The sequence below is a fragment of the Sciurus carolinensis genome, chromosome 9, assembly GCF_902686445.1.
Source record: "Sciurus carolinensis chromosome 9, mSciCar1.2, whole genome shotgun sequence".
Taxonomy (NCBI): Eukaryota; Metazoa; Chordata; class Mammalia; order Rodentia; family Sciuridae; genus Sciurus; species Sciurus carolinensis.
The window spans coordinates 141,089,982-141,117,767 of record NC_062221.1 but is presented as its reverse complement, the minus strand read 5'-3'; the positions used below and the strand labels follow the sequence as shown (position 1 = coordinate 141,117,767).

At 56.5% G+C, this 27,786-nt stretch overlaps 1 protein-coding gene across 3 annotated transcripts; it reads left to right on the top strand.

The window, feature by feature from the left end:
• The first annotated feature begins 25 nt into the window (after positions 1 to 25).
• On the top strand, positions 26 to 27,691 carry Lss (lanosterol synthase). 3 transcript variants are annotated; one of them, XM_047563883.1, is made up of 22 exons: positions 26 to 171; positions 281 to 449; positions 1,406 to 1,511; positions 2,707 to 2,815; positions 3,446 to 3,567; positions 4,977 to 5,073; positions 6,881 to 7,016; positions 7,422 to 7,530; positions 7,767 to 7,885; positions 8,624 to 8,721; positions 9,245 to 9,272; positions 10,421 to 10,477; positions 11,002 to 11,073; positions 12,014 to 12,064; positions 12,529 to 12,678; positions 13,198 to 13,294; positions 13,936 to 14,041; positions 23,149 to 23,214; positions 23,702 to 23,782; positions 24,318 to 24,488; positions 25,505 to 25,583; positions 26,126 to 27,691. In XM_047563883.1, exons 1-22 carry the CDS (start codon positions 158 to 160, stop codon positions 26,255 to 26,257), a joined length of 2,169 nt encoding a protein of 722 aa, XP_047419839.1. In that variant the 5' UTR covers positions 26 to 157; the 3' UTR covers positions 26,258 to 27,691. The 3 variants fall into 3 exon arrangements, with proteins under 3 accessions (XP_047419839.1, XP_047419838.1, XP_047419840.1); XM_047563882.1 differs by having other exon boundaries at positions 1,406 to 1,544; XM_047563884.1 differs by lacking the exon at positions 23,149 to 23,214 and having other exon boundaries at positions 1,406 to 1,544.
• The last annotated feature ends 95 nt before the right edge of the window (positions 27,692 to 27,786 follow it).

Genomic DNA, 27,786 nt, shown 5'->3' with positions numbered 1-27,786 from the left:
CGCACGGCGTCCCGCTCGCGGCGCTCTGATTGGCTGCGCGGCATCGGGCCACCGGCAGGCGGTCAGCCGAGGCGCGCGTCTGCGCGGTGCGGGGTGCTGGGTGTGCCGGCGGGTCTAGGCGGCGGGTCGCGGTGCTGCGGCCGAGCGCGGAGCTGTCATGATGGAGGGCACGTGAGTCCCGGGCCGGGCGGCGGGTGCGCGCACAGGGGCCGGGAGCGCGCCGGGCGGGTGAGCGGGGCGCGGGGCGGCGGGGCGGGCACTCACCGCGCTGGTCCGCCAGGTGTCTGCGGCGCCGAGGCGGACCCCGCAAAACCGAGCCGGCCTCCGACCTCAGCCGCTGGCGGCTCCGCAACGAGCTGGGGCGGCAGACGTGGACGTACTGCGGCGGGGACGACGACGCTGGCCGCCCGCAGACTGGTCTGGAGGCGCACTCGGTGGGGCTGGACACCGTAAGTGGCCGCTCGCGTGTCGCGCCCGCCCCTCGAGCCGCTGCGCGGGCCCTCAGGACGGGGTTGCAGCCTGTCAGCGCTTTACTCTCAGCAGGAGGAGATTGCTGTTTCAGAAGGGTCCTCTTTGCTTCAGCCCCTTCATCCCCTACACCTGCAAGGTTGCCGGAATTGTGTTTTGAGCACTTTATTTTGAAATAATTTTAGATATAAGAAGAATTGCTAAAGATGGTTGTGATTTTTGTATTTATTCACAGAAGTTCTTGATCTGACTTCTGGTTATGGTCATCCATATACAGAAAGTCATCTAGTCACAGAGTGGCAGTGTACATACAAGGGCTTCCTGCCAAGTCCTGACCTCCAGCCACCCCAGACCCCTTTCTGGGGCGCTGCTGTGCCTGCAGTCCTTTGGGTCCTTTCTGAGAAAGGAAGGAATTTCAGGCCCAAGTGGGTGTCAGTGCCCTGTTCACACTCCAGGTGCTTTGTTTATTTAAGACATCTTACAGCCTGGCATGGTGGTTGCACGCCTATAATCCCAGTGGCTCAGAAGGCTGAGGCAGGAGGAAGGAAAGTTCAAAGCCAGCCTCAGCAAAGTAGTGAGGCCCTAAGCAACTTGGAAAGACCCTGTCTCAAAATTTAAAATAAAAAGGGCTGGAGATGTGGCTCTGGTTAAGTGCCCCTGGGTTTAATCCTTAGTACCAAGAGGGGAAAAAAACAACAACAACACATCTTAGGGGAGTTATGAAGAAATTTGCAGATAGGAGACTGAATAGCAAAACTGAAAATGTGGAACTGTACTTTACTCAGGTATTGAACTGTCTCAGACTTTCAGACTTGATTAAAACAGCTGAAACTTTTAAAGTAATCTAGACCCGATTTTTTGACTTGGGTTGTGGGTGAGGAGGACTCTGACTGGGCAGCAGTCTCCTTCAGCTCTCATTTCTTTTGTCCCTTTGCAGAGCAGTTACTTTAAGGACTTGCCCAAAGCTCACACGGCTCGTGAAGGAGCTCTGAACGGAGTAACATTTTATGTAGGACTGCAGGCTGAGGATGGGCACTGGGCAGGTGATTACGGTGGCCCTCTCTTCCTCTTGCCAGGTAGGAGCTTACTGCCCCAGCCTGAGGGCCAGACTGCCCTGGATCATCCTTGGGATTCTGTTTTTTGGTCTAGGCTTTTGTTGAAGCAGGTGAATATACAGGAGCTCATGAGCGAAGGAGGTGGGAGGGGTTGCCCGGAGTCCCAGTCACCCTGCTTCTGGTGCTGGGACAGGAGCGGAGGCATTCTGATACGGGACGCAGGGTGTTCTTTAGGTCCCAGTGCTGGGTGAGAGGGGACTGTGTAGAGGGCCCAACCTATGCTAAGCTGTTGTAGGTGGGCAGAGTGGTGTGTGGGGAGCTGATGTCCATGTGAGTGTTGTGATGTTCACTGTGGGCTCCCCTCGAAAGGGTGTGTGAGGGAGCTGTGGCAGGGAAACCTCCGGCCTGGGCTTGCAAGGAGTATGACTTCTGGGTACTGTCTGGTCTGGTTGGACAAGACTGTCTAGTATGTGGGAGTGCTTTCTTCAGAAGCACTCAGTGTTGTAGTGTGGGAGATCTTCCCATGCACTGGGACCCTCTTCCCCAGTGCCTTGCAATCCTACTGTTTCAGTGGCCTGAATTCTTGTGCAAGTACAGGTATGTTTAGTAACTGCCCTGAGACCTTTTTTGTGCTAGGGCATGGGGGTAGAGGGTGGCCTAGGAACACCGTACCAGAAAGACCAGGCTGAGAAAAAAGGATCTCGTTGATAGTGTTTTCCCCACCACCTTTGCAGAGTGACACATGCTTATAAAAAGTTTTCAAAATAGAACAACACAGTAAGCAGCCAACATCACCCATCATGTGTTTATTTCCTAGCAGGTGTTGAAGCAAGACTGGCCTCCCCTTGTCGGCCCCTGATCTTGGATGAGGGCTCCTTGTCAGGCCTTCAGGGCACTTTTGGGTGGCCTCTTCAAGACTTGGTGCAGTGTTTGTTATTTCTGTGACTCAGGGATAGCCTGGTGGCTTCTGCAGGTCCTGGGTGGGAGCGCCACCTGTGCTTCTGCTCCCTTGAGTCCTGTCTCAGAGGGACCCAAGAAGAATGACCTTCCTGGGCTTGTTTCCATAGAAAGGAGATCCATGGGGGCAGCTTCCTATCAGGGTGGGTCCTCAGGAGGAAAGGGGTCCAATGTTAGCAGCCCTGAGCACCGGCTCCCAGTGAGGAACATCCTTCTTGCCATGCAGGACTCCTGATCACGTGCCACACAGCTCACATCCCTCTGCCGGCTGGGTACAGAGAGGAGATGGTACGGTACCTGAGATCAGTACAGCTCCCTGATGGTGGCTGGGGCCTGTGAGTATACCTGGCTATACACATGTATGTGTGTGCGTGCTTGTGACTTTGTGAAGCTGATGCTTGGGTTTCCAGGCTGCTGTTGAGAGGTGAGATGATTGCAGCTGTGGACCTGGGTGGAGGGGAGTGGGCTGGTGCTGGGCTTCATTTCACAGCTGTGCTGTGGCTGGGTTTCATGGCTGGTGGGGACTTCAGAGACCTACATGCCCGTGAAAGCCATCTGTGTTTCATCGTAGAAGAAAGTTGCCTTCTCTTCTGGGGTGGTAGCAGATGTAAGTGGTCGCAGCAGTCCTCATCCCAATCCACTTTCCTTGTTGGTACACACTTTGGGAGGACAGCCTGGTCCTCCTGGGTGTGGTGCCCCTGACACAGTGGACTGTGCTTGGACAGACACAGCCACTTGTATGGGAAGTGAGCAGAAGGGTGGGTTCTCATAGGGGATTTGGGTGCAGATCTGTTGTCATGGAAGTTGAAGCTCCTGAGGATGACTGGTGTTGCCTGAGTTGTGACGTCATGTCGGGAAAATATTTTCACATTCTTCCTTTTCGAGGCAAACTTCACTACCAGCATAACTTTTTTCCTTGGAGATGATGGCAGACATCTTTTTCTACCTGTTTCTTGCTCCTGTAGGCACATTGAGGACAAGTCCACAGTGTTTGGGACTGCACTCAACTATGTGGCTCTCAGAATCCTAGGTGTTGACCCTGATGATCCTGACCTGGTACGAGCCCGGAACATTCTTCACCAGAAAGGTACAGGCTACACAGCATGTGTGGGTCATGGGTTTATGTGGCATTGGTATGAGAGGTTCTTGCAGGTGAGAATCAGAAGATGTAGCTCTAACTGAAACATTGGACAGAGTTATGTGGACAAGGATGTGTCAAAGCAGAAACAGGCGGAAATGGTCAGCTCTTCAAATTAAGAAGACCTGATAATTCTGTTTGTGTCATGAATTGGCAAAATGTTAAAAGCAACATGCTAATGTGGTACTTGAGGACATACCTTCTACAGGCAGCCCAGCCATAGGTAGCTCTGGACCCTGCTTCTAGCGGGGCTGCAGGATCTGTGGCAGGCTTGCCTCAGGCCCCGTGGCACTCTGCTCACACCCTTCTCACTTGCCCACCCATGTGCCTCTGCCCTTTCCTTTGGGCTTTGAAGTCCACTGAAGCAGGCTCCTTGGTTCCAGCTGCTCTGAGAACAAAGTGTAGCCCACATTGCTGCAGTGCAGAGCCTGGTGTGGCCCTGCCCCTCACGGACCTTCTGCAGCCTGTCCTTTCCATCCTGCTTTTTTTCCCTCCTCGGGCTCTCACATTCTGCATCCTTCCATTCCACCTCCTGCCCACCCTGCTGCCTCACTCTTCACCTAGCCTCTCAGTGTCCTTTCTGTATTTCTTTCTGATCTCCCAGCTGGGTGAAGTGTCCTGTACACATTCTTATGAGGCTCTGCACTCTCCCTTCAGATGTTTGTCAGCCTTTAGAGGTATTGATGCCAAGTCCACAGAGTTGCTGTCTTGGCCCCAAGGTGCACCTCTGTCTGGTGGAGGAATGAGTTTGGGTCACACTTTGCCTAGTAGCTTCCTGGGTCTTTGTGAATTTCACACACCTGGGTTTGGGGTGGAGCCTCCTCATAAAACTTGTGCAAGTCAATGTTGCCATGTGCTGTAACATGGGGCCATAAGTGTTGGATCTGCTCCAGGGCCAGTCCTGTCTTCACCTGTGCCAGACTCAGTGTCAAGTGGGAGTACATGGCTGGGGCAACTTAGGTGTGGTCTGGAGAGAGAGAAGGGAGCCCAGTTTCTCACATTCTGACCACCTTCTCCAGGTGGGCCACCATGTGCATCTGGGCTTATCCTTTGCCCGAACAATGAAGTGTCCCCATATCTTCCTACGTAGCTGCCTTCATGTGCTCCCTCTTGAGGGCAGGGACTTCAAATAGCTCTCCTGGAGCTAGACACGCTCCTGGGAAAGCCATCGGTTCCTCCCATTAGCTGTGATGTCCTGGGCAGCTCTGGACCCTGCTTCTCCTAGGGGGTTGTGGGATCTGTGGCAGGTTTCCCTCAGTTCATATAAGAAGGGGCACGTGTAAGTGCTGAGGGCCAGTCTTCATAGGTAGGGTGGGCTCTGCTGACAGGACAGGTATGTGGGCCTGTTCTCTTCCCAGGTGGTGCTGTGGCTATCCCCTCCTGGGGCAAGTTCTGGCTGGCGGTCCTGAACGTCTACAGCTGGGAAGGCCTGAACACCCTGTTCCCTGAGATGTGGTAGGCCTGCCCTCTGCTGGTGACACTTCCTACTCTGGTGGATGGAGTGATGGGGTGTGGGGGGAATCATGCTCCCCACAGAGGCCTTTCCTATGCTGAGCCCCATAGATGGATGGAAGGGTTCCCTGCTGAGCAGGAAGGGGGTGCCGGCTCAGTCCACAGGCCACACATATGGCAGGTGTGTGGGGTGTGTTGTGGGCTGACTATAGAATCGTGGCACAGTAGGAAGTGAGGGTGTTGTGTTGTAGACGAGATCACCTCTGGTAATCATGCAGGAACAGAGGAAAGAGGTGCCCTTCACCCAGGCTCGGAGGTCTGGTGGTCACTGCTCCTCTCCTTCCCCTTGCCTTGTTTGTGGCGAATGTTTAGAAAGTTTAGAGACTGTCAGGTGAGGGATGGGCCCAGATGCATACGGTGGCACATATCTGTGTGCACCTGGAGCGGTGGTGAGAAGCTGGGCTCCCTATTCTCCCTCTCTTGACCAAGCCTAAGCTGCCCAGCCATGCATTCCCACTTGACAGTTTAGAAGTGCTAGTTCCATGCCCAGGATCTTGTGCATGCTAGGCAAGCACTCTCTACTGCGTTGCGTGCCCAGTCCTTAAGTTTGTTTTGACAGAACCACCTAGCATTTGCCCAGCAAAGTTAATGCTGATTCCTTAAGGCATCTTTTAATGTTTTGTGGCATCTTGAAAGCTGTGACCCTCTCCCTGGAAAACGTTCTTGGCATGTGCTCCTGGTGTTATGCATTTTATGGGTGAGGTCCCCCAGGAGGAGCCCCTGCTATCTTCCCTGGAGAGCTGCGGGAGTGGGCCACAGGGTCCTGAAGCAAGGCCTACGGGTTTAACATCACCCAGATGAAGTGGTGACAAGTGGGAGGGAGGGCAGACACTAAGTGACGGGGGTCGGACACAGCTGCCTGTGCTGGGGCACCTGAGGTGTCCTGAGGCAGGCTGGTGTCCGGTTATCCACTATGGACATCTGGCCAGGTTGAGCACTGAATCACCTGTGTGAGGAGAAGGCAGAGGAAGGCCCTGGGTGGGGTGGTCAGTGCAGCTCCTGGGCAGAAGCGGGTGACTGGCTTGTGTTCCCACGCTGCAGGACTCTGTTGGTCAGTTCTGGGGTCTACAGTCACTACCTTGTTACTGATCCTCACTGGAGTTGGTTTGTGGGTGGGTTAGAGGGCAAAGGGTGGGGTGGAATGGAGGGCCAAAGACCCTGAGCCACTCCTATTGCAGAAAAGCTTTAAATGCTACCCAGATTGTGAGACGTGCTCTGGAGTGAATGAGCAAGCCCTGGGAGGGTAGAGGCGGCGAGGCCTGGTGCTCCAGGTGGGGAGCGGGCGCGGGCACTCAGCCTGCGTAGCTTCCAGCGTGTAAGGATAAGGGTCCAAAGGAGAGAGTTGGACAGCCAGGTGCATGCTGCCTGAGCAGCTGGTATAGCCATGCCAGTGTCAGAGAGGGAAAGACCCTGAGCCTAAAGTTTTGAAAATACACTTTCTAAAGTAACCTTAATTTGGGAGTAGTTTTCTGTTTTTAGAAAAGTTGCACATAGCCCAGGTTTCTGTGACCCCCACTTCATTTCCTTTGTCTTGTGTTACTGTGTGTCTGAGAGGCAGGGGACGTCAGCTCCCTGGGAGGGTGGGTACACCGGCCCACTGCACCCCGCGGCATAGCTGTGAGTGCCAGCACGCCCAGGTGTGGCCTCCCAGCCATCCACCTGCTGTCCTGCTGGGAAGAGCCCTGGCCTTCAGGCTGGGAGGGGACTGCCTTGTGTGCTGGGTCTCCCACTGACGCAGGCTGTCCCCCAGGCTGTTTCCTGACTGGATGCCCGCGCACCCCTCCACACTCTGGTGCCACTGTCGGCAGGTCTACCTCCCCATGAGCTACTGCTATGCCACCCGGCTGAGCGCCTCAGAGGACCCACTGGTCCAGAGCCTCCGCCAGGTGAGCCCTCTGATTCCAAGGGACCTTGCCAGCCTCCAGGGCTAGGGTCCCCCTGGGATTTAACCACGTGAATCCTCACCCAACTTGCAGCTTTGTGCTTGGGAAGTGCCCTGAGATGGGATTGGACTGCAGGACGTGTACTGGACTGTGCCCTGTAGAAGGAGGAGAGGGTGGGCCAGGGCCTCATTATTGGGGTAGCTCCTCAGTGGCCCTGACAAGGCTGACATGGCCTGGCTTTCACACCCTGTAAGGTCTTTTGTTGGGTGTGCCCCCACCTCAGGGTGCAGGTGCACCCAGGGCCCTGAAGGCTGGCAGATGGAGGCCACACTGGTTGGAGTCAGGTGGCCTCTGTTTCTGGGATGCGGGTCTACGTCCTCTCACCTCCAGTGGCTCCCCTGTCCCCAGGAGCTCTATGTGGAGGACTATGCCAGTATCGACTGGCCAGCACAGAGGAACAATGTGGCCCAAGAAGAGCAGTACACACCACACAGTTGGCTCCTGCGCGTCACGTACGGTGGGTGCCTCCCAAGGGGCCGGCCGGTCCTGGGTGGAGCACGGCAGAGTGTTGCCTGTGACGCCTCATTCATTCATTCACTGGCACTGAGCCACCTCCTCGCAGCCCTGCCCTGGTCCACATGCTCAGGGCTGGGGGCCCCTAAATGCCCCCTCGGTGGGGCAGGGCAGCAGGAGGTGTGGCTGTGCCCTCCAGGGCTGTGGGCTAGGCCGGGCATTGCCTTTTGCTGCCCACAGCTGTCCTCAACCTGTATGAGCGCTACCATAGCTCCAGCCTGCGGCGGCGGGCTGTCCAGCTGCTGTACGAGCACATCGCTGCAGATGATCGCTTCACCAAGTGCCTCAGCATTGGCCCGGTTAGTGACCTGCCCCTCCCTGTCCTTGGAGCTGGGAGCAGGGGCTCTCCCTGGAGCCTGGCACACCTCCACTTGGGACGAGGCCTGGTCTCAGGGGTGTGGAGGACTCCTGCCCTTGCCCCTGTGCTCTGGGCTTGGTGAAGCTGCCCAGCCAGGCACAGCCCACCCTCCTACCTGCATGTAGATACCTGCTTCTTGAGGCTACCTGTGCTTTTAGGCCAGCTGGGAGGTGCTTCTCCTCTCCTGTCTCCGTCCTGGTGCGTGCCCAGGTAGCCCACACCTGCCCTGTGGTTGCAGGGCTTGGGAGTGCCTGGGGAAGCAGTAGCAGGGCCCTTGTGTTCTCCTCCTGTTTGCTCTCCTGGCTGGGGATGCCTTGCCTTTGGAGCCTACTTTGCCTCCTGGGGTTGGGGTCTGGTGGATGCTGGTTGTGTGCATATTAGGGACTTCAAGGAGCACAAGCCAGTGGTGTGTGCCCCATGGTCAGGGCATACTGGCCAGTGAAGGTGGGACTGGTGGGGACTCAGCATGAAGGCAGGCTCACAGCTGGCAGACAGTAGGGGTAGTGAGGTGGGCTATGATGGGCCAGCCCCATGGGGTCTGAGTAAGCTCCTTGCTGGCAGCCAGTCCTTCCTTCATGAACCGGTGACTTCAGCTGACCCCAGCTTCTATTAACATAGAAGGGTCCAACTGGGCCCTGGAGTGAGTTTGGGCAGACCCTGATGGCCACATCTCCCATAGATCTCAAAGAACATCAACATGCTTGTGCGCTGGTCTGTGGACGGGCCGGCCTCCTCTGCTTTCCAGGAACACATCTCCAGGATCCCAGATTTCCTCTGGTGAGTGCAGCTGGGCCGTGACAGTGCTGGGTGCTGGGTGCCAGGATTCTGGAAGCAACTCCAGGACCCAGGAGCTCTGGTGATCTTGTCTTTGGGAAGATCTGCCACCTAGCAGGAGCTTGGGATGACCTGGAAGGCGGAGCCAGGAAGCCTGTGGCGGGTTGGGGTCAGGTTTGGTTGGTGTGAGGAAGCCTGTGGACCTGCGGGCTTGTCCGCCTGGACTGTTACCTGAGGTGGGACAGTCGGGACCTGGGTAGGAAGCCCTGTGCTCATGAGGCCATCCTCCCTCATGCTGTGCTGGGTGGGGACCGCAGGGGTGACCAGGTATCAGGTCCTCCTGCTGCTCCCTGCTGGGGAAACGCGACTTCTTTTCTGTCGTGTGTGCCCCTGCGCCCCTGCGCCCAGCTGGGCAGCACTGAGGCCAGTGCAGGTCTCAGGGACGGACAGGGGTGCTCCGGGGCTCACTGCCTGCTGCCCTTCCGCTTCCTCCTTGCCCTGACTCAGGCTTCTCTCAAATTCATAGGATGGGCCTGGACGGCTTGAAAATGCAGGTAAGGGCTATGGGGCTGTGGCTGCTGGTGTCCTTGCAACAGTCTTGCCCTTTGTTTTTCATCCTTTTGGGTTCACCGAGACTCAGTGCTCCTCTAGACTGCCCTGCAGGGTCTGGGAGCTCCTGGGAGCCTGTTCTGGTCACCACGTGTCCCTGCACACCCTTCTGCAGCATCAGTGTTTGCTGTTGGCTCTGTTGGTCAGGGCGGCTTAACTGCTCCAACAAGGTGACTCAGACCCTGCAGTTCTCATCCTGTTACTGTGACAAGAGGGTGACTCTGGTTGGTGTGGGACTCTTATCCAAGTGGTCATTTGGAGGTTCCTCTGGCAGGTCTTTGGGGGCTCTGTTTCTTCAACTCTTGGCTCCTGGGTCATTCTGGGGGGTCTTTCTCAGCAGTCATGGGTAGGTTCAGTGGGGTGTGGGAGTACCACAGGGCTTCCTCTCTGCGGAACCCAAAGAGTGTGGGTTGGGACGGGTGTGGCCACCCAGGGCAAGGAGAAGTATTCTCTGGACGTTGCGCATGGCATGTGGACAGTGTCTTTCCAGATCCTTTCTGGGACTCTGGTTGATAGGTGAACAGCAGATGTGTTCCTTTCTGGGCAGAGGGGGCTGATTTGGATTCTTGGCCCCTGATGAGTCCTGGGAAAGCGGAGGGCCTATGACTGCTTCTGTCAGGTATTTTAGAGGTCCCTGAGCAGACTCACTGGGGCTTGGCCATCTGCCTCCTGTACTGAGACTGGAGTATTGTCTGGAAACCAGATTTGAAGTGGGCCTTCCTTGCTCCAGCTGGTGTCTACTGGGTTCCCTACCCCAGCTGTACTAGGAAATGGGGGAGTGTGTCTGATAGTCCCGTGACTGGGGTGCACCGCTATCATGGGGATGGAGGAGCCCTGAGGGATTGTGGGGTCCTAGGAGTCCATGAGTGACTGTCCTGGTCGGGGACCATCAAGGCAGGTGGGTCTTCAGTACCCACTCCTGCATGCAGGACCTTGTGCTCTCTGTGCTCTCGTTGGCTATGAGGGTCCCAGGTCTCAGAAGCTGGTGTGGGTGTCAGCAGGGCAGGAGCCCCTGACCCCTCAGATCCTGGGAGGTGGAGGGTGGGGTGGGTGCTGTTGGTGGCTGCTGCCATGGCCCTTCCTTTGCACATAGGGCACCAATGGCTCACAGATCTGGGACACCGCATTTGCCATACAAGCTCTGCTTGAGGTATGTAACTGTCTCCTCTGCCCCCTCCACCTGACCTGTGCGTGTGGGCCACGCGTTCACCTAAGGGGTGTAGTCCGGCTGACTACCCACACACTCCCCTTGAGAGTCCCATAGCCTGGCTCCAGAGAGTTGCTGGCCCTGCCCAGCTGCTCTGCCTGCTGGGACTTTGGGAGGTGAGCCTAGGGAGTCCTGCCAGAGGGAGCCAGGCAGGCATCCCTGAGCCAGGTGGTTTTGGGCTCCTAGAACCTAAGGGGCTTGTACAAGTTTCCAGGCATGTGTTGGAGAAGAACGAGGTGCTTCTGTGCGGGTGGGAAGGAGGCTGGTGGAATCCCAAGGGCTGGGCCAGGGGTTGGGGGCATCCCTTCTGACCTCTGCTGCCTTTGTCACGACTCACTGGCCATTTAGAGGTTAGTACAGCAGGAAGCCTAGACTTCTGGAGACTGTCAGGGGACTCTCACCCTGGGGGTCGGCTGTCACCAAGGGGCTGAGCCCTGCTCATCGTCTGTCCTGTTGTTGTCTTCCAGGCAGGCGCTCACCACAGGCCAGAGTTCTTGTCCTGCCTGCAGAAGGCACATGAGTTCCTGCGACTGTCACAGGTGAGGCCTGTGGCTTTTCTCTCCTCTGCCCTGCCTCCCCAGGCTGCCTCTCAGTCACCCCCAGCCTGCCCTTTCCAGCCCCTAGGCTTCCTCTGCCCACCCCAGTCACCCCAGGGCAGTTCTTGGCTTGGCCTGCAGCAGCCCGTCACCAGTGATGATTTCTGCCTTCATGCTGGTGTGGCCGTGTGCTGAGGCTGGGCTGACCCATGTGCAGTCAGGAGCTGCCTCCCTTAGCCATCCAGCCTGTTCATGCCCCAGCACATTTGAGGCGCCCCCTGCCAGTGGAGGACACTAGCCAGTGGCCTTCTTCCTCAAGACCATGCTGCCATCTGTCCTGCCAAATCAGTCATACTTCCCTGAGTCCCCACTTGGACATTTTCAGTGTCTCTTGCTCTTGCCTGCCATCCCAGTCTGTAGCCCCATCACGTGTCCTGCTGTCTGGTACTGGCCCCCCATATCCAGCCCCAGCGTACCTCCCACAGTGGCTGCCTCCAGCCTTGGTTCAGCTGGCGACCCCTACCCAGAGTGCGTACCCTTTGTGCCCTGCCTACTCTCCTCAGATCTCACTAGAGGCTGCTTCAAGGGCCTGCATGAGGCCAAAGTCTGTGTCTATCTAGGCTGGTGGAGCTGTTTGCACCTTTCCATAGCAGGGCCTGCTTCTGGCTGCTGCCCAGACATGCACTGAGCAAACTGTAGCCCGTCACACACACACAGACCAAGCTGAGCCTTTGGCTCAGGAGCGGAGGGTCTGTGTGCCTGGGACTGCAGAGTGGGTATCCAACTTTCCTGTTGAGCCCCTTGCCCAGCAGTGGCAGCCATGGGCTGTGGGCCGCATAGCATTATGTGCCTTACTGCACTGCAGCTCTGGTTCCCAGACAGCAGCGTGGGCCTGTGACCATGGGCTTGTGCGCTTTCCACATGTGCTCTCCGTTCTGCCCAGGTCCCTGACAACCCTCCTGACTACGAGAAGTACTACCGCCAGATGAACAAGGTATGCCTGGCTAACCGGCACACACCCCAGCTCAGCTGGTCCTTCCCTCTGAGGAGGGTTCTCCCTGGGTCCTCAGGCTTCCTGCTCTGTAGATGCCTGAGGACTGGTGTGGGGGCCAGTGCCTGAGTCACCAAGGCTATGGGGCAGTCTGTGCACACATGCGGCCATGCCTTGGGGCAGTTGGCAGCACAGCACTCGGCTGTTAAGTAAAGGGCGGAATGTGAGCCAGAGAGTTGAGGGGAAGGCAAATGGAAGAGGGTTACAGAGCTGGTGCCCGTGGCCTGGCTCTTGGGTGTTGTGGGCAGCACTGCCTTTTCATGGTGTTGAACCCCTGCGTTGAGATCTGAGAAGGCCCAGCATGAGGCTGCAGCCTTGGGGCTCCCTGTGCTAGAGTGGCAGGTCTGTCCACATGGGCTCTGTCCTGACTGGGCCGAGGCAGGGGAGCTCACGCTTGTGCCTTGCAGGGTGGCTTCTGCTTCAGCACTCTGGACTGCAACTGGATCGTTGCTGACTGCACGGCTGAGGCCCTGAAGTCTGTGATGCTCCTGCAGGAGAAGTGTCCCTCCATCACCCAGCACATCCCCCGAGAGCGGCTCTTTGATGCTGTGGCTGTGGTGAGGCCCCACCCAGACCCTGAGCTCTCTCCACCCCCAGGGCTCAGCTGCGGGAGCAGGTGCTCAGGTGACATTGGAACCCTGGCTGTTTGCCCAGAGTCCTGTGCTGAAGGAGCTGGTGCCTGCCTGGCCACAGGCCAGGGGTGGCTCTGTGGCCAGGACCTGCTGTGTGTCCATGTGAGCCTTCTTTGGGAAAGCTGGTGATTCCTTCTGGTGTCTGGTTTTGTGTAGTCCTCTGAGCAGCTTGGTTCTTGGGCACATCTTCATGGAACTCTGCACCATCCCAGGATTGGCAGTGACTTCAAAGTTGATGAGAACCTGTCTCTGGGCAGCTGTGTGAGGCTGTGACTGCTGTGGCTGCAGGGACTGCACCGGGCACACGGGCTTGCCCAGCATGCACACCTACTCCCTGTCCCCTTTCCCCTCCAGGTTTTCAGCTCTGGGGTGCATCTAGAGAGCTCCACCTTGACCTGTGTATGGTGAGCATGCCTGTTACTCAGGATGTCCTCTTGGTTTCAGCTGCTGAGCATGAGGAATCCTGATGGAGGGTTCGCCACCTATGAGACCAAGCGTGGGGGACACTTGCTGGAGCTGCTGAACCCTTCTGAGATCTTTGGTGAGTGCTGGACCAGCAGTGCAGTGCACAGATCTGGGCCCCAGCAGCCTGTGGAGCTCTCCCTAATTGGAGTGGTGGGTTCCTGGGTTTTGGATGAAAGGGCTGTGGTTCTGTCTGGGGGGCCACTGGGAGATTTGGGTGGGATTCTCCTGAGCTCCTTGGCTCAGCCTGGTCAGCTCTTGATTGATTGAGCTTGCTTGCGTGGAGCTGCTATGCATCTTGAGAGGCCTCGCGGTGCTCACAGCACCTGTGGTGCTGTGGGAGCCCGGGGATAGTGTGCTGTGGGGTGCTGGACCATGTCTGCATGCTGCTATTGCTCCTGAGTAGCCTTCGAGCACCTCCTTGGTGGCTTCCGGTCGTCTTACTCCTCAACCTGTCAAATAGGACTTTGGGGGAGGGGTACAACTGCTTGCTGTGTGTGTCCCCCTTTTCCTGGGCATTGCCCCTCTTTGCCCTACCTTGCACACCTCACAGCTGAGCAAGCCTTGCTTGGCCCCTGTGCCATGTGGCCAAGCCATGAGGGAGTCCTGCCTAGGCCTGGGCTCTGCGTGCTGTGCTGCCCTGCTTACAGTGCCTCAGCCTGGGCAGCAGGCCCTGGGCAGTGTGGTGAGTCAGGCCTCCCCTCCCCCGCCTCCCTGCAGGGGACATCATGATCGACTACACGTACGTGGAGTGCACCTCGGCAGTGATGCAGGCACTGAGGCTGTTCCACAAGCACTGCCCGGGCCACAGAGCAGTGGAGATCAGGTGAGGAGGGCCAAGGCCAGAGACACGCACGAGGCCTGGCCACCTGAGCCGGGCAGCTGTGCAGAGCGGCCTGTCTGAGCACAGGGATGTCTGTGGCCCCTGCATCCAGCCGTGCATTTGTGGGACTGAGGACCCCAGCCATAATTCAGAAGAGTTGTGATTGTCCTCTTCTTGGCAGTGCACACCTAAGTCTCCATCTGTGTCCAATTAAAGGGCAGCCAAGCAGTCTTCACTCTGAGAGGCAGCCAGTGCCCAGAGAGGAGTTCAGGATTGCCCCAGGGGATGCCCCCAAGCAGCCTCACAGCTGCCTCTGATGAGCCCTGGCCCACCCTTGCCCGCCTGGAAGGAGCCACCTCCTGCCCCCTCCAACTTCCTGTTGTTGCTTCGAGCTGCCGCCTGTGGCATCCTGCAGGTGCACACTCACATCCCTGGCACATGTGAGTTGGGGCCAGTGGCAGCTGTTGGCGAGCGCAGATGCCACATACCCCTGGCCTGTCACCAATGCTTGCTCTTGGCCATTTTTCCAAGCTGAGGCCTTGCTGTGTTGCCCAGGCTGGCCTTGGCCTCCATGACTGGACTAGAGGTGCACACCACTGCTTCAACATCTGCTTTTATGAAACGTCCTCCTGTGGCTCCTCTCTGCTTGTCTTTGGGGGCACGTAGGTGCCACTTCTCATGGGTGTGGACCTAGGAGTGCGTTGCTGTTAGAGGGCGTGCAGTTCTGTAGGTTCTTCACTCCTTTTGATTGTTTCGTTTTTGAATGTTAGATCTGGTATAGATCAGCTTCACCAAGGAGTATTGTCCTTTTATATTGAAGAATTGAATTTAAAGAATGTTTAGTCTAGAATTTTTGTAGCTGTGGTTATGGGAGAAACTCTGTAATTGTCATTTCTTTTAATGTCCTTATCAACTTCTGTTAAGATAATGTTGGACTCATAAATTCAGTGAGAATCCTTTTTTAAGAATTTATGCAATATTTATGCTATTTCTCCCCTATTTCTCAATTCCCTGTGAATCTACCTGGGCCCAGTGTTGTCTCTGAGAGGTTTATGATCATAGTTGGCCTTCTCTGGTAGAGGACTGTGAGGATTTTGTACCCTTCTTGTCAGTGTGGGGTTTCTGCCCCAGCTGGCGTGGGCCACGGCCCAGTTAGCCTCCTGTTGTTGAGCAACTGGTCAACTTCCTGACACTTGCTGCTCTTTGGAAGAAGCCATTGATGGTCGGAGTTCTGCCCAGGATGCCTGTTTATTTCTCATCTGTTTCTGCTCTTGATTATTTCTTTTTCTAACTTGAATACTTAGATAAGTGCCTTTCAGGTTTCTTCTGTTGGAATATGCACCTGGTACTGTGCATAAGTTTTGAGCTATTACGAGGTTAAGTGTTTCTGTTCTAGTCTGAGTTCTTCTCTGGTCCCTGAATTATTTGGGAGCATGTTGCTGAGGATTTTCCAGCTGTGGTTGCAGGCCCTGAGCGCCAAGGCGGCTTCTGTCCTGGCAGGCAGGTGCAGCTGTGCGGGGTGCGTGGCCCTGTTCTGGTCACCTGAGCCGAGCACCCAGGCTGATGCAGCCCCCGACCTTGCGATGCTGCACTATGTGACATGGCCCTTACCTCTGGGCTCTAGTCGTCTTCAGCTGCACTCACTGGATGGGCCCTTCTTTTTAACTCATCGTCTTTTAAGAATTCCTGTGATTAAAGTGAACCATGTTCTTTAAAGAAGATGTGGAACAAACAAAGAAGAAAGGAAGCTGTCCCCAGCTGCTGGGAGAAGAGCTGGCCGCTCTCTCTAGTCCTGGAAGGGCATGGCTCTGTGGCTCGTGAGCCTGTGCTCCTGGTCTGCACTGCTGCTGTCCAGCCTTCCCGTCCCGTCTCTAGATTCTCCTGTCAGGCGCTGTCTGTGACGTCCTTACCCCAGCATTGGGCCGGCGTGTGCCCTGCTCCCGCTGCCTGTTGTCCCGAGGACTTCACTGACTGGTGGCCACCATGCTGGAGCTTCTGTCTCCACGTGCCCAGTGCAGGTTTGTGCTTGTCTGTGCCACGTCTAATCACGTCCTTCCCAGTGGTTTCGCACAGATGGCTTCTCTTCTTGGGGACGTGTTGGAAGTATCGTAGACACTTCTTTGTCTTAAGTCATAGGTGTTTCCCTAGTCTCTTTGTTCTTTTTGTCTTTTCAGGCATCTGAATGTTAGTCTTTGATTTTGGGCGCTTTTTGGTACTAGGGATTGGATCTAGGGTGCTCTACCACTGAGCCACAACTCCACCCTTTTCAATTTGTATTTTGAGACAGTGTCCTGCTAAGTTGCTGAGGCTGACTTTGAACTTATAGTCCTGTTCAGCTTCCTGAGTCACTGGGATTGCAGGTGTGTGCCACCATGCCTGGCCATACTCTTTGATTTTTAAATGGTCAAATATATTAGTCTAATTTGTTTATATCACAATCTTTAATTTATTTCAAGAGTGTCTTAGATGCAGTTTGAGGTTGGCAGTTGCTCGACACTACCTGGAATATTCCATTACTACCCCAAGTCAGACTTCTCCCTTGATTTCAAAGTGACAGGAAGGTCACGGAACAGCAGGAGGCAGTCCTGCTTCTCGTCTGTTCCCTTGGTTGTCTGCATCTTGTGTTGGCTCCCCACGTTTCCTGCTGCAGCCCACCTGTCTCCTGAGCACGGCAGTGAGCTATGCTGTGCCGTGTTGGCACCCGGCTGGCAGACTGTGGGTTCCTGGGAGTCACTGATGTCATTTAACCTCTGCCCCGTTGGCGGTGGCTGTCTCACTAGGTCCTTACAGTGCAGTCCTCCCCCAGCTCTGACTGGGCTGTCTGGTCTGGCCTCCCCGTCGGGGCAGGTCTTTGGTCTTGGGCTTGAAGGGAGGTGATGTTGTGGGGTGCATTTGGCAGGTGCTTCTGTGCTGGACTGTGAAGGCGCACGCCGAGAGGCGCTTGCCGTGTGTCACAGCCCCGACCCTCCCCTGGAGGGCGCCTGTGCAGGCTGCTTCTCCAGGGATCCCCGAAGTGTGGACCTGTGGCGCTCCTCCTCTTCCAGTACATGTGTGGCCTCGGGACCGTTGCTGTCCCTTCATGTTGGTGGACGTTGTACTAACAGCCTCTCCCTCATCCATCTGTTTATTATCGCTGTGGCCTTTGATTTTGATATGATTGCACAGCTAGATAATCTGCTAGACTTAGAAAAACCGATATGCTTTATTTAGCAAAGTTTTAGATTTACAGTAAATCAAGGGGAAGAGAGTCCGCCACCGCCTCCTCCCCGTGGTTTCCCCAGTATCCACCTTGCACGTTGACGTGCACATTGTTGCAGCCCATGAACCGACATCGTCAGTCCCTGCTGCCCACTGTGGGTAGTTTACATTTGGGCTCCCTCTTTGTGTGGCATCCTGAGGATGTTTACAAAGCACAGTGAGTGACACATGTGCACATCAGGTCTAGAGCTGCTCCGAAAGCTCCTGTGCTGTCCTGGGTACCCCACCCTGGCCTCTGGCAGCTGGGTGCTTCCCCTGCCTCAGCGGTCTTGCCTGCGGGATGCACTATCCAGCCCGGCCTCTGTCACTTCACAGTGTGCAGTTAGGGCCTGCACGCCTTTTCATGGCGTGGTACCTCACTTCATTTCTGCCCTGCCTTTTCTCTTCTGCCATGCTGGGAGCCACGTCCCGGGCAGTCCACCACTGAGCTGCTTTCCAGTGCTGGACCACGTTCCCTCTTCTGGTGTGCAGTCGTCCTCAGAAGCGTGCGGTGTCTATTTTCTGTGTTGGCAGTTACACGTAAAGCTGCTCTGGAGGCCGATGCCAGGCAGTGTGGCGGCGAGGCTGAGCTGCGTTCCTCTGTAAGGAGCTGCAGGACTGTGCGAGTCTTTGGCTCCTGCCAGCCGAGAGCCACAGTCCCGCTGCGCACCCTCTCCAGCCTTGGAGCTGCCAGGGTCTGGGCTGTGGGCTGGTGTGGGTTTGCTTGCAGTGCCCTGATGGTGCTTCCCCCGTCTGGGCCTCCTTCCGCTGTGAGTTCTCTGTGAGGCTGCTGTCCTGCGTCTTCTCTGTCTAGCTTCGGCCTGGTGACGACCGCCTGTGCCGTCAGCCTCTTCTCCCTGCGCCTGCCCAGCCTGCGATGCTTTTCTTGCTACAAGCCTGACAGCTCTGCCAGTTTGCTGTCCCTTGTCGTGTCCTCGAGCAACTTCCTCATCCCCTCAGAAGGGCACAGGTTGAACACTGCTTCCGTTTCGGCTCTTTGGAAGGGGACTGCACAATCTTCCTGTGACTGTGGCAGGGCCTTGAAATGCCCCCGACACGGGTCTGAGCTCCATCTTTGCCGATTCAGCAGGGGCACTGGAGGGAAGAGCTGGTACCTGTTTGTCTTGTCTCTTCTGATACCGGGGATCAACTCAGGATCTCACGCACGCTAGGCAAGCACCTCACCACTGAACCACATCCCTGCCCTTTTTATTTTTATTTTGACCCACTAAGTTGCCTAGGCTGGCTTTGAGCTTGTGCTCCTCCTGCGTCAGTTTCCTGAGTTGCTGGGATTACAAGGCATGTACCATTGTGCTCAGCTATTGGCGATACCTTTTGCAGAGCTGAAGTTTTTTGTTTTGGTGATATCCATTGTTTTCACTCATGGAGCATGCTTTTTGGTGTTGAATTTGTTTTTATTTTTTTTGGTATTGGGGATTGAACTTGGGGTACTTAACCACTGAGCAACCCCACAGCCCTTTTTTATATTCAATTTGGAGACAGGGTCTCACTGAGTTGCTTAAGGGCCTTTCTGAGTTCCTGAGGCTGGCCCTGAATTTGCAGTCCCCCTGCCTTAACCTCCTGAATTGCTGGGATTACAGGTGTACACCACCACTCCTGGCCGGTGTTGTATTTAAAAAGTAATTGCAAAGCAGGGTGTGGTGGCGCATACCTGTAATCCCAGCTACTTGGGTAGGTGTGGCAGGAGGATTGCAAGTTCAAGGCCAGCCTCAGAAACTTACTGAGACTTTAAGCCAATTAGTGAGGACCTATCTCAAAATAAAAAATAAAAAGGGCTGTGGTTGTAGCTCAGTGGTAGAGCACCCCAGGGTTCAATCCCAGTACCAAAAACAAAACAAAGCTGTGGGGAAATAAAGAGCACTTGCTGGGCTGGGGCTGTAGCTGGGTGGTGGAGCACTTGCCTGGCATGTGTGAAGCCCTGGGTTCCATCCTCAGCACCACACAAAAATAAATAAGTTAAATAAAGGCTCACTGGCAACTTAAAAAAAAAAAAAAAAAAAAAAAAAGCTTGCCAAGCCCTAGTTACCTAGGTTTTTCTGTATCGTGCATTAGAAATGATCAAGTTTCATGTTTCGCACTTAGCCTGTGATCCATTTTGACGACATTCTTGTGAAGAAAGTCTGGGGTCTGCTTCCAGGTCATTTCCTGAGCATGGTGTCAGGAGTTCAGCTCCACTGGTTGGAAGGCCTTCTCTCCCGTGTTGCGCTGCTACTTTGCTGGAGATCCCTGGCTGGCTTGATTGTCTGCCCTTGGGCTCTGTTGTGTCGTGCTGATCTGCTGGTTCTTTTTCCAGTGCCACACTGGCTGGGTTACTGTAGTTTCATAGTGAGTTTTGGGATGGGGCGGATTCAGTCCTCTCATTTTATTTCCCTTCCATGGTGTTGGCTGTTCTGCATTTTTGCTTTTCTAATAAATTTTGGAATCAAAATAACCTGCTGGAATTTCAGTCAAGGCAGGAGGATCTTTGACTTCTTTGGTCAGAGTTCATGGTGTCGTTTGGATCCAGTGCGTGTTTTTGCTAGGCTTGCAGTGGATCATTCCAAGTTGCGGTGCTCATGTATGTGGCACCAGGTTGTAAACGTGAGACCCAACCGCCACTGCAGCAGGGGCCGATGGCGTCCTGCAGCCTGTGACTGCCAAGGAGCTGCAGTGCTGTTGCTGTGGCTTCTTGGGGATTTTCTGTATAGACAGCCCTTCGCGGGTCTGCTTCCTTTCTGTGACTGTGTGATTTCCCCCTTGTCTGTTGCAGTGGCTGGGATGTGTGGCACAGTGTCCACTGGGGCGCGTGGGCTCCTGACCTTGCCCGGGCTCAGCCAGAAGCTCCTGGTTTCTTTCTCACCGTTGAGTGCCGTGCTAGCTGTGGGCTTCTGTAGATGTTCTTGATTCAGCCATTTGTCTCTTGTTTACTGAGCGTTTCATCACGAGGGCATGTTGAATTTTGCCAAATGCTCTTTCTGCATCAATTGATTGTGATTTTCTTTCTTTCTTTTTTTTTTTTTTGTGGTGCTGGGCTGGAACCTAGGCGACAGCCCTGCCACTGAGCTGCATCTGTGCCGTCGTGGCCTTTCTTCTTCGGCCTGTTTGCATAATGGATGCCTTGACTGATCAGCAGAGGCCGAGCCAGCCTTGCTGCCCTGGAGTTAGATCCCTGGGTGCTGGCCTACAGTTCTCTTATTCGTTGTCAGGTATGATGTGAGTTCTGTGGAGGGCTTTTCTGTCTGCTCCGGAGGATTCTTGCCTCGCTTTCATTTTGTGAGCTGGCCTGGTCTGCCTTGGTGTGGCATGTGCTGGCCCCGCAGACTGTGAGGGACTGTCCTCTGGAGACTTGGCGTAGTTTCTTCCTTGAGTTTGGTGGAATTCGCTGTTTGAACCACTGGGACAAATCCTTACCCCGATGACTTTTTGAGCTTTCTTTGTGGATGATTATGTCACTGGCAAGTGACTTCATTCTTTCCCTTTTTTTGGTTTTAAAACTGGATCTATAGTCCACAAAACCACGTTAGTGAGGTAGTATGAAGCACTTAGAGATGCTTCCTTCCTGTCGGTCCTCAGCACTGCTGTCTTCCTCCTGCTGCCTTGGCTGAGCCTTCCAGCGCTCTCAGAAGTGGAAACAGAGGCATCTTTCCAGGTTTCCTGATTCTAGGGGCAGAGCTGCTGTGTCTCTGCAAGAGTGGGACTCCTGGGGGCTCCCAGCATCGGCCATCTTCAGTTGAGGAAGTGCTGCTCCTGCTGCGAGGTGGGGCTTCTCTCCAACGCCAACGGGTGTTGAGTTTCGGCCTTGACTAGGGGTTCTCTCTGCCCTGTGCCGTTGGTGCTGCAGAGGGCTGCCGTGCAGACCTTGGCATTGCTGAGGCAGCCCCGACAGAGCTGGTTCCCTCTGCTGTGGGGTTGCCCATGTGGAAGTTAGAGGCCCACATCTGGGTGGGCAAAGAGCCTTCCTCCCCTGTGTGCTAGGGCGAGTCCCTGTGACGGGAGGGTGGGCGTTCATGACTGAGCAGGGTTTACTGAGAAAGCTGCTGGACCTGGAGTTTTCTTTCTGGAACAGTTTGCATTTTTGACTCCTGTTTTTAGTAGTTTTAGGATTCTAGGCACTCTGCCTTGAGGCAGTTTTGATGTTGCATCCCTGGAATTTCCCACTAGACTCCCATCACTCCACGCCTGGAATTGCTCCTCTGCCTGGGTGCACGTTCGCTCAGGTGCTGGGCAGCAGTGTGGCCACATGCTTTGCAGCAGCATTTTAGCACGTGGACAGCACACACGTACAGTTCAGTCTCTGTGGGTCTGCCAGGCACAGCCGAGGGGGTCCCCTGCTTCAGGCTTCAGAGGTGTCGACTGGGCCTCATCCAAGCACCAGCTGGGGGTCTGCCTCTCAGTGTGTGCTTGTGGGCAGGGTCCCACTCCTCCTGTGTGTCCCAGGCTGGAAGCTGCCATCTCTTCTGCTGTGTGGGCCCCTGGTGGCTTCGTGAAACTGGCAAGGGAGAGAACCCATAGAGAGGGAGTCTGCTTGTCTTTCCCAGGAAGGTCACCACAGGGACATCGTCAGCTCTGCTGCAGCTGTTCTTTAGAAGCAAGGCAGGCCCTGTAGGATGACCTGGGCATGGGTCCTGGAGGAGGGTCAGCCTTTGGAGAGAGCTCATATAGTTCAGATGGACAGCCAGGTGTAGAGTGCACCTTTGCAGCCTTGATCATTCCTCTATAACCACATTTTCTTTTCTTTTCTCCTATGATATGCTGAGGCCTGTGATGTGGCCGACGGCATTGTCCATGACCAGTCCTGCCTGTTCACTCTCTTGGACAGGTCTGGGCCTGTGTGGTTGACAGTGATGTCCATGTGGTCAGTCCTGCCCGTTCACTCTCTGGGACAGGCCTGGGCCTGTGTGGCTGACAGTGATGTCCATGTGGTCAGTCCTGCCTGTTCACTCTCTGGGACAGGCCTGGGCCTTTGTGGTTGACAGTGATGTCCATGTGGTCAGTCCTGCCTGTTCACTCTCTGGGACAGGCCTGGGCCTGTGTGGTTGACAGTGATGTCCATGTGGTCAGTCCTGCCTGTTCACTCTCTGGGACAGGCCTGGGCCTTTGTGGTTGATAGTGATGTCCATGTGGTCAGTCCTACCTATTCACTCTCTGGGACAGGCCTGGGCCTGTGTGGTTGACAGTGATGTCCATGTGGTCAGTCCTGCCTGTTCACTCTGGGACAGGCCTGGGCCTTTGTGGTTGACAGTGATGTCCATGTGGTCAGTCCTGCCTGTTCACTCTCTGGGACAGGCCTGGGCCTTTGTGGTTGACAGTGATGTCCATGTGGTCAGTCCTGCCTGTTCACTCTGGGACAGGCCTGGGCCTTTGTGGTTGACAGTGATGTCCATGTGGTCAGTCCTGGCTGTTCACTCTCTGGGATAGGCCTGGGCCTGTGTGGCTGACAGTGATGTCCATGTGGTCAGTCCTGCCTGTTCACTCTCTGGGACAGGCCTGGGCCTGTGTGGCCAACAGTGATGTCCATGTGGTCAGTCCTGCCTGTTCACTCTGGGACAGGCCTGGGCCTCTGTGGTTGACAGTGATGTCCATGTGGTCAGTCCTGCCTGTTCACTCTCTGGGACAGGCCTGGGCCTGTGTGACTGACAGCAGTGTCTTGCAGCTATCCTGTCAGTCACTGCACTCAGCACAGGCCTTCCTCTTGCCTGTCTTTCTGAAGCTCTGACCATCTGCTTCCCCCTTCCTGTGTCCTGTGGCTGCTGCTTTTCCTGCTGTCTGGAGGTCATTTTGACCATTTTTGTGCTCCCTCTAGGAGAGTGGTTTGGGTGGAATTGGGGTTACTGGTTTTGCTGGAGTGCTCATGGGGCTCACCTGTGTTCCAGGGAAACACTGGAGCGGGGCCTGGCGTTCTGCCGGCAGAAGCAGAGGGCGGATGGCTCCTGGGAGGGGTGAGTCAGCAAGCACCATGGACAGCGGGTGAGGCGGAGGGTGGGGCCAGGACTCTGCCTGCTGCCACCTGTGCGGGAGGCAGGGTGTGGCCCAGCAGTCCTGGCTCCGCTGGGTGCTGGGCTTCTCGTGTGTGTGCCCATGTTGCCTGCTGTGGGGCAGACAGCTGTGTGTGCGGAAGGCTCTGTGACCTGAGTGCAAGGCCTTCTCCCTGGCCGCAGACCTGGGCTGGCCCAGTCTGCCTGGGAGGCAGCAGCTGAGCCAGGTGGTCCCTGTGTCACAGGTGTGGGACTTTTAAGTCTTCACAGGAGTCCTGTACCTGGACGCTGGGCGCAGTGGCTGCAGCCTCGTGCCAGGGTCCTGCAAGGTGGTGCAAATGAGGGGCATGCAGATGCTTTTCCTGGCAATAGCCCACCCTGTCTTGTCTGCTCAGAGCCTCCTCCTCATGGGTGGGAACCCAGGCTGAGGCCCTCTCCCCTCTCCCTCCAGCTCCTGGGGGGTTTGCTTCACCTACGGCACCTGGTTTGGCCTGGAAGCTTTCGCCTGCATGGGGCACACCTACCAAGACGGGTGAGTGCAGCTGCCAACATTGACCCTCTGCGTGTGTTTTCCTGTTTGATGTTTGATTTTGGGGTTTCCTAGTATTTTTAAACAGTGGGATAAGAACAACAACCCAGAGAATGTGAATCCCAGGTTGAACAAAGGTGTTCCCCTGGCGTGTGAGCCTTGGGATAGGGGCCGTCTCAGAGTTCTCCAGAGCTGACCCCAGGCCCTCCCAGTGCATGCTGCTTTCCCAGCTATAGAGGGCGTGGGCCCTGCTGAGGGAAGGGTGAGGCTGTGGGTCCAAGCCCTGTCTCTGGTATCCCACCAGCCCTCCCGGATCAGGTGAGCTGCAGATGTGGGGTGTGCTGTGACCTGTGCTTGATAGGATGCAACCCAGTTACTGGTTTGCCTCAGGAACTTGGTCTGTAGCTCAGGAGGCAGGTGTGTTTCCCCACTTCACAGCTGGAGGCCCTCCCTGGCCCTAAGGCTTCCTGCCAGGGTGGGATCTGGTGGGCCCTGACCTTCCCCCGTGAGGGTGTCTCAAGTCTCCTGGTCTCTGCAGGGTTGCCTGTGAGGAGGTGTCCCGGGCCTGCAGCTTCCTGCTGTCCCTGCAGATGGTGGATGGAGGCTGGGGGGAGGACTTTGAGTCCTGTGAGCAGCGGTGCTATGTGCAGAGTGCCGAGTCCCAGATCCACAACACGTGCTGGGCCCTGATGGGACTGATGGCTGTCAGGTAAGCGTGACAGGACAGAGGGACACTTGACTGTAAGCAGGCAGCCTGGGCCAAGTGCAGATGTGGAAAGAGTCAAGGGGTCATAGGGCCATGCTGCTGCTCAGCTGTCACTCAGGACACAGGTTCCTCCAGGGGTCAAGTGCTCCGTTCCTGGGTTGGTAGCAGCCCGTCAGGCTGTGTGGGACCCTGCAGAGAGGCTTGCCTCTTGAAAGTGGACTGCCCTGGTTGACAGCATTGATGGCAGCAGTGGTTGGCAGAGCAAGGAAAGCAGGGCCCTGAGGGAGCTGGGGTGAGGCGGGCTTTGTGGGGCACTGCTTCTCGTGGGCGGCTGCAGTGGCTGCCTTGCCCCACTAGTCAGAGCCTCCGTCCCTGCAGCTGGCCTTCTCGTGTTCACAACTGGCACTGAGCCACACATACAGATGCACACGCAGACATGCAGACACAGGTGTGCACGCACAAGTGGACACACACAGGCAGCTGTGCACATGCACAAGCAGGTGCACACTTGTGCAAGCAGTGTCCAGTCTGCTGATTTGCCAAGTCTGAGCCTGCATTCCTCATTGGTGTAAGAACCTGAATCCCTCAGCTGGTGTGAGCAGGTATGACAGGCAGGGGTGTCCAGGGCAGAACTGTCAGGAGCCTGTTCCTGGTCACCCCCAAAGCTGACCTCAGCCCTGCCAAACCGCAGTCCCTCTGACGAGGCTCTGACTTCATCACTGAGTGCTTTGGTGCACACAGGTGCCCGGCCTCCAGCATGCTGGGTGGGCGTGCAGCTCAGCCTTCTTTCCTCAGGAACTGAACAATACTTGGCGCCAGGCTCCTTGGTCAGCTGGGTTCTGGGCACGGGTCTGCAGGAGGCACATCCCGCCTGCCCTGCTCCCCTTTGCCACAGCAGGCTGAGGTCCTCTACCATACAGTGTTGCAGGGTGTTCTGTGAGCTCAGTGTGTGATGGTGAGCACAGGTTCCCGCACACGTGTGTTTTGCACACCGCCAAGCACACGTCTCCTCTCCTCAGGCATCCTGATGTTGCAGCCCAGGAGAGAGGGGTCCAGTGTCTGCTGGAGAAGCAACTTCCCAATGGTGATTGGCCCCAGGTGCGTGAGACCCAGCGTTGGCCGTTAGCTTGCATGCGGTTCTCAGGTCCTCCCTGGTGTCCCTCACTGGGTGCTTTGGGGCTTGGGTGCAGACACTGTGCCAGCCAGAGGCCTGTGTGGCGGAGTTTCAGACCAGGTTGCCGGTTCCCAGCAGGCCTTGCTATCTGCGAATCAAGTTCTGGTGGGTAGCTGGGTGGGAGATACCCCCACAGCACAACCCTCGACTGCTCCACCGTGTGGTGCCACACGTGGCCCCTCACCCTCAGGAGGTGCCAGTGCGGTCTCTCCGTCCCGAGGGGGTTTGAGTCAGCCCCCTCCTGCAGGAGTGCTGCCAAAGCCCGCGAAGCCGCGTGGCAGGGGGCACTGAAGACCGGGAGGGTTTGCTCAGGGGACAGCCCCTGGCTGGGCTGAGGCCAGGTGGACGACTGCCCGTCTGTTTCCCTTGCCCCTGCTGCTCAGCGGCCCACACCAGCCCAACAGGCCAGGGCTGGGCTCCAGGACAGGGCCCTCAGGGCCTGGTGCCCCTTTCTCTGCCCTTCCAGGAGAACATCTCCGGGGTCTTCAACAAGTCCTGTGCCATCAGCTACACGAACTACAAGAACATCTTCCCCATCTGGGTCCTGGGCCGCTTCGCCAACCTGTACCCCGAGAGAGCCCTCGCTGGCCGCCCTTGAGAGTGTGCCCACCGTCCTGGCCGCTGCGGGTGGCGAGTGTCTTCACCCCAGTTCCTGCGAGATGAGCTGTCTCGCCAGGGATCAGCTGGTGGGAGCCAGTCCCCTGCCTTGGGCTGCAGCCCCCTGCTCCACCTCGGCTTGTGTGTCGGGATCAGGCCTGAGGCAGGACAGGGACTGGTCGGTGGCTTCAGACCCTGTCAGTGCAGGTGAGGTTCTGAGAGTGGCTCAGGGAGGAAGGGAGCAAGCCTGACTGCCACCTGAGGAGCTGCAGCATCTCACACCGCACACCCCGGCGCGGCCTTGCCTGAGGGAGGCAGGCTGGAGAGACTGTCCTCAGGAAGGGAGCCGCTGGGCCTGGGCACCCTGCCTGGTGCTGATGGTCTGTGGCCCTGGGCTGAGCTCCTCCCATCTCCTGTGTGCTGGCAAGGGAGGGACACTGCCCCACAACAGTGGTGTAAGAGAGACTGGTCAGTGGGAAGTGGGCTGGCTCTTGTTCACCGTGATGCCCTGGGACTCAGTGCACATCTGAGGCTGTGGTGGGAGCCCAGCGTGGCACCTGGCCTGCCCCTGGCTTGTGAGCTCACCTGTCTGCCCTACATTCTTCTGAGGGTGCTAGCGTCCTGACCTCCAGACTTTGCAGGCCAGGGAGGACGGGTGTAGTCATGGTGGTTCTACTGTGGGGCACTGCTGTGTGCCACAGGCAGCTGAGCACCCCCAGCCGCCACCCACCCGGGGCCCAGGACAATGCTCACAGTGCCCCCAGGCCACTGCCAACCTTCCATGCCAAGTGTGTGCTGTGAGTGGAGGTGAGGGCTGTGTTGCCAGAGCAGTACCTGACTGAGCTCTGAATTCCTGCAACCCCAGCCCTGTCGGGCCTGGCCTGCATAGCCAGGGCTCAGGGAAGGACAGCGGGCCCTGGCTTTACCTTGCGCACATGGAGGAGCACGCAGGCACTCAGGGCCCCTGGTGGCAGCTGTCCTTCCCAGCCATGGCGAGTGGGCCCCGCAGTGCCTCCCCAGGCCTCTGCTCTTACCTCTGCCCCTCCTGTTCTCCCTTGGAAGCTTGCCCCTCTGATCCCCTACTCCTGCCCAGGACCCTCCAGGGCTGCCCCCTCTCAAGCACAGGTCTACAGCTCTGCCTCCTGCCCAGCCCTGTTGTTCCCTGTGCAGCGTGATTCCCCAGCTCTCCTGCCTCAGGTCCCAGCCTGCACTGCTGCCTGTGCTGACCAGTCCCCCTCTGCCTGACCTGCCCTAGCAGCAGCTGGTTTGCTCAGGAATCCAGCTATGACCAGATCACTGTAGAAGACATGGGTTTTCCAGAAGGCAGCTGCAAACTCACTTATACACTGAATATGTCACTGAAAGTCACCTACATGACCAGCTCCCTTAATAAAGTGATGCTTAAACCCTTAGGGAGAAGCGATCGTCTGGTTTTGCTTGGTCTGGGGAGCTGGTCTGGGGTTTTCCGAGACTGCTCCCTTGTCCCTGTGTGGGGTGATTGGGTCTCGGCCTCAGTTCAGTGACCAGAGA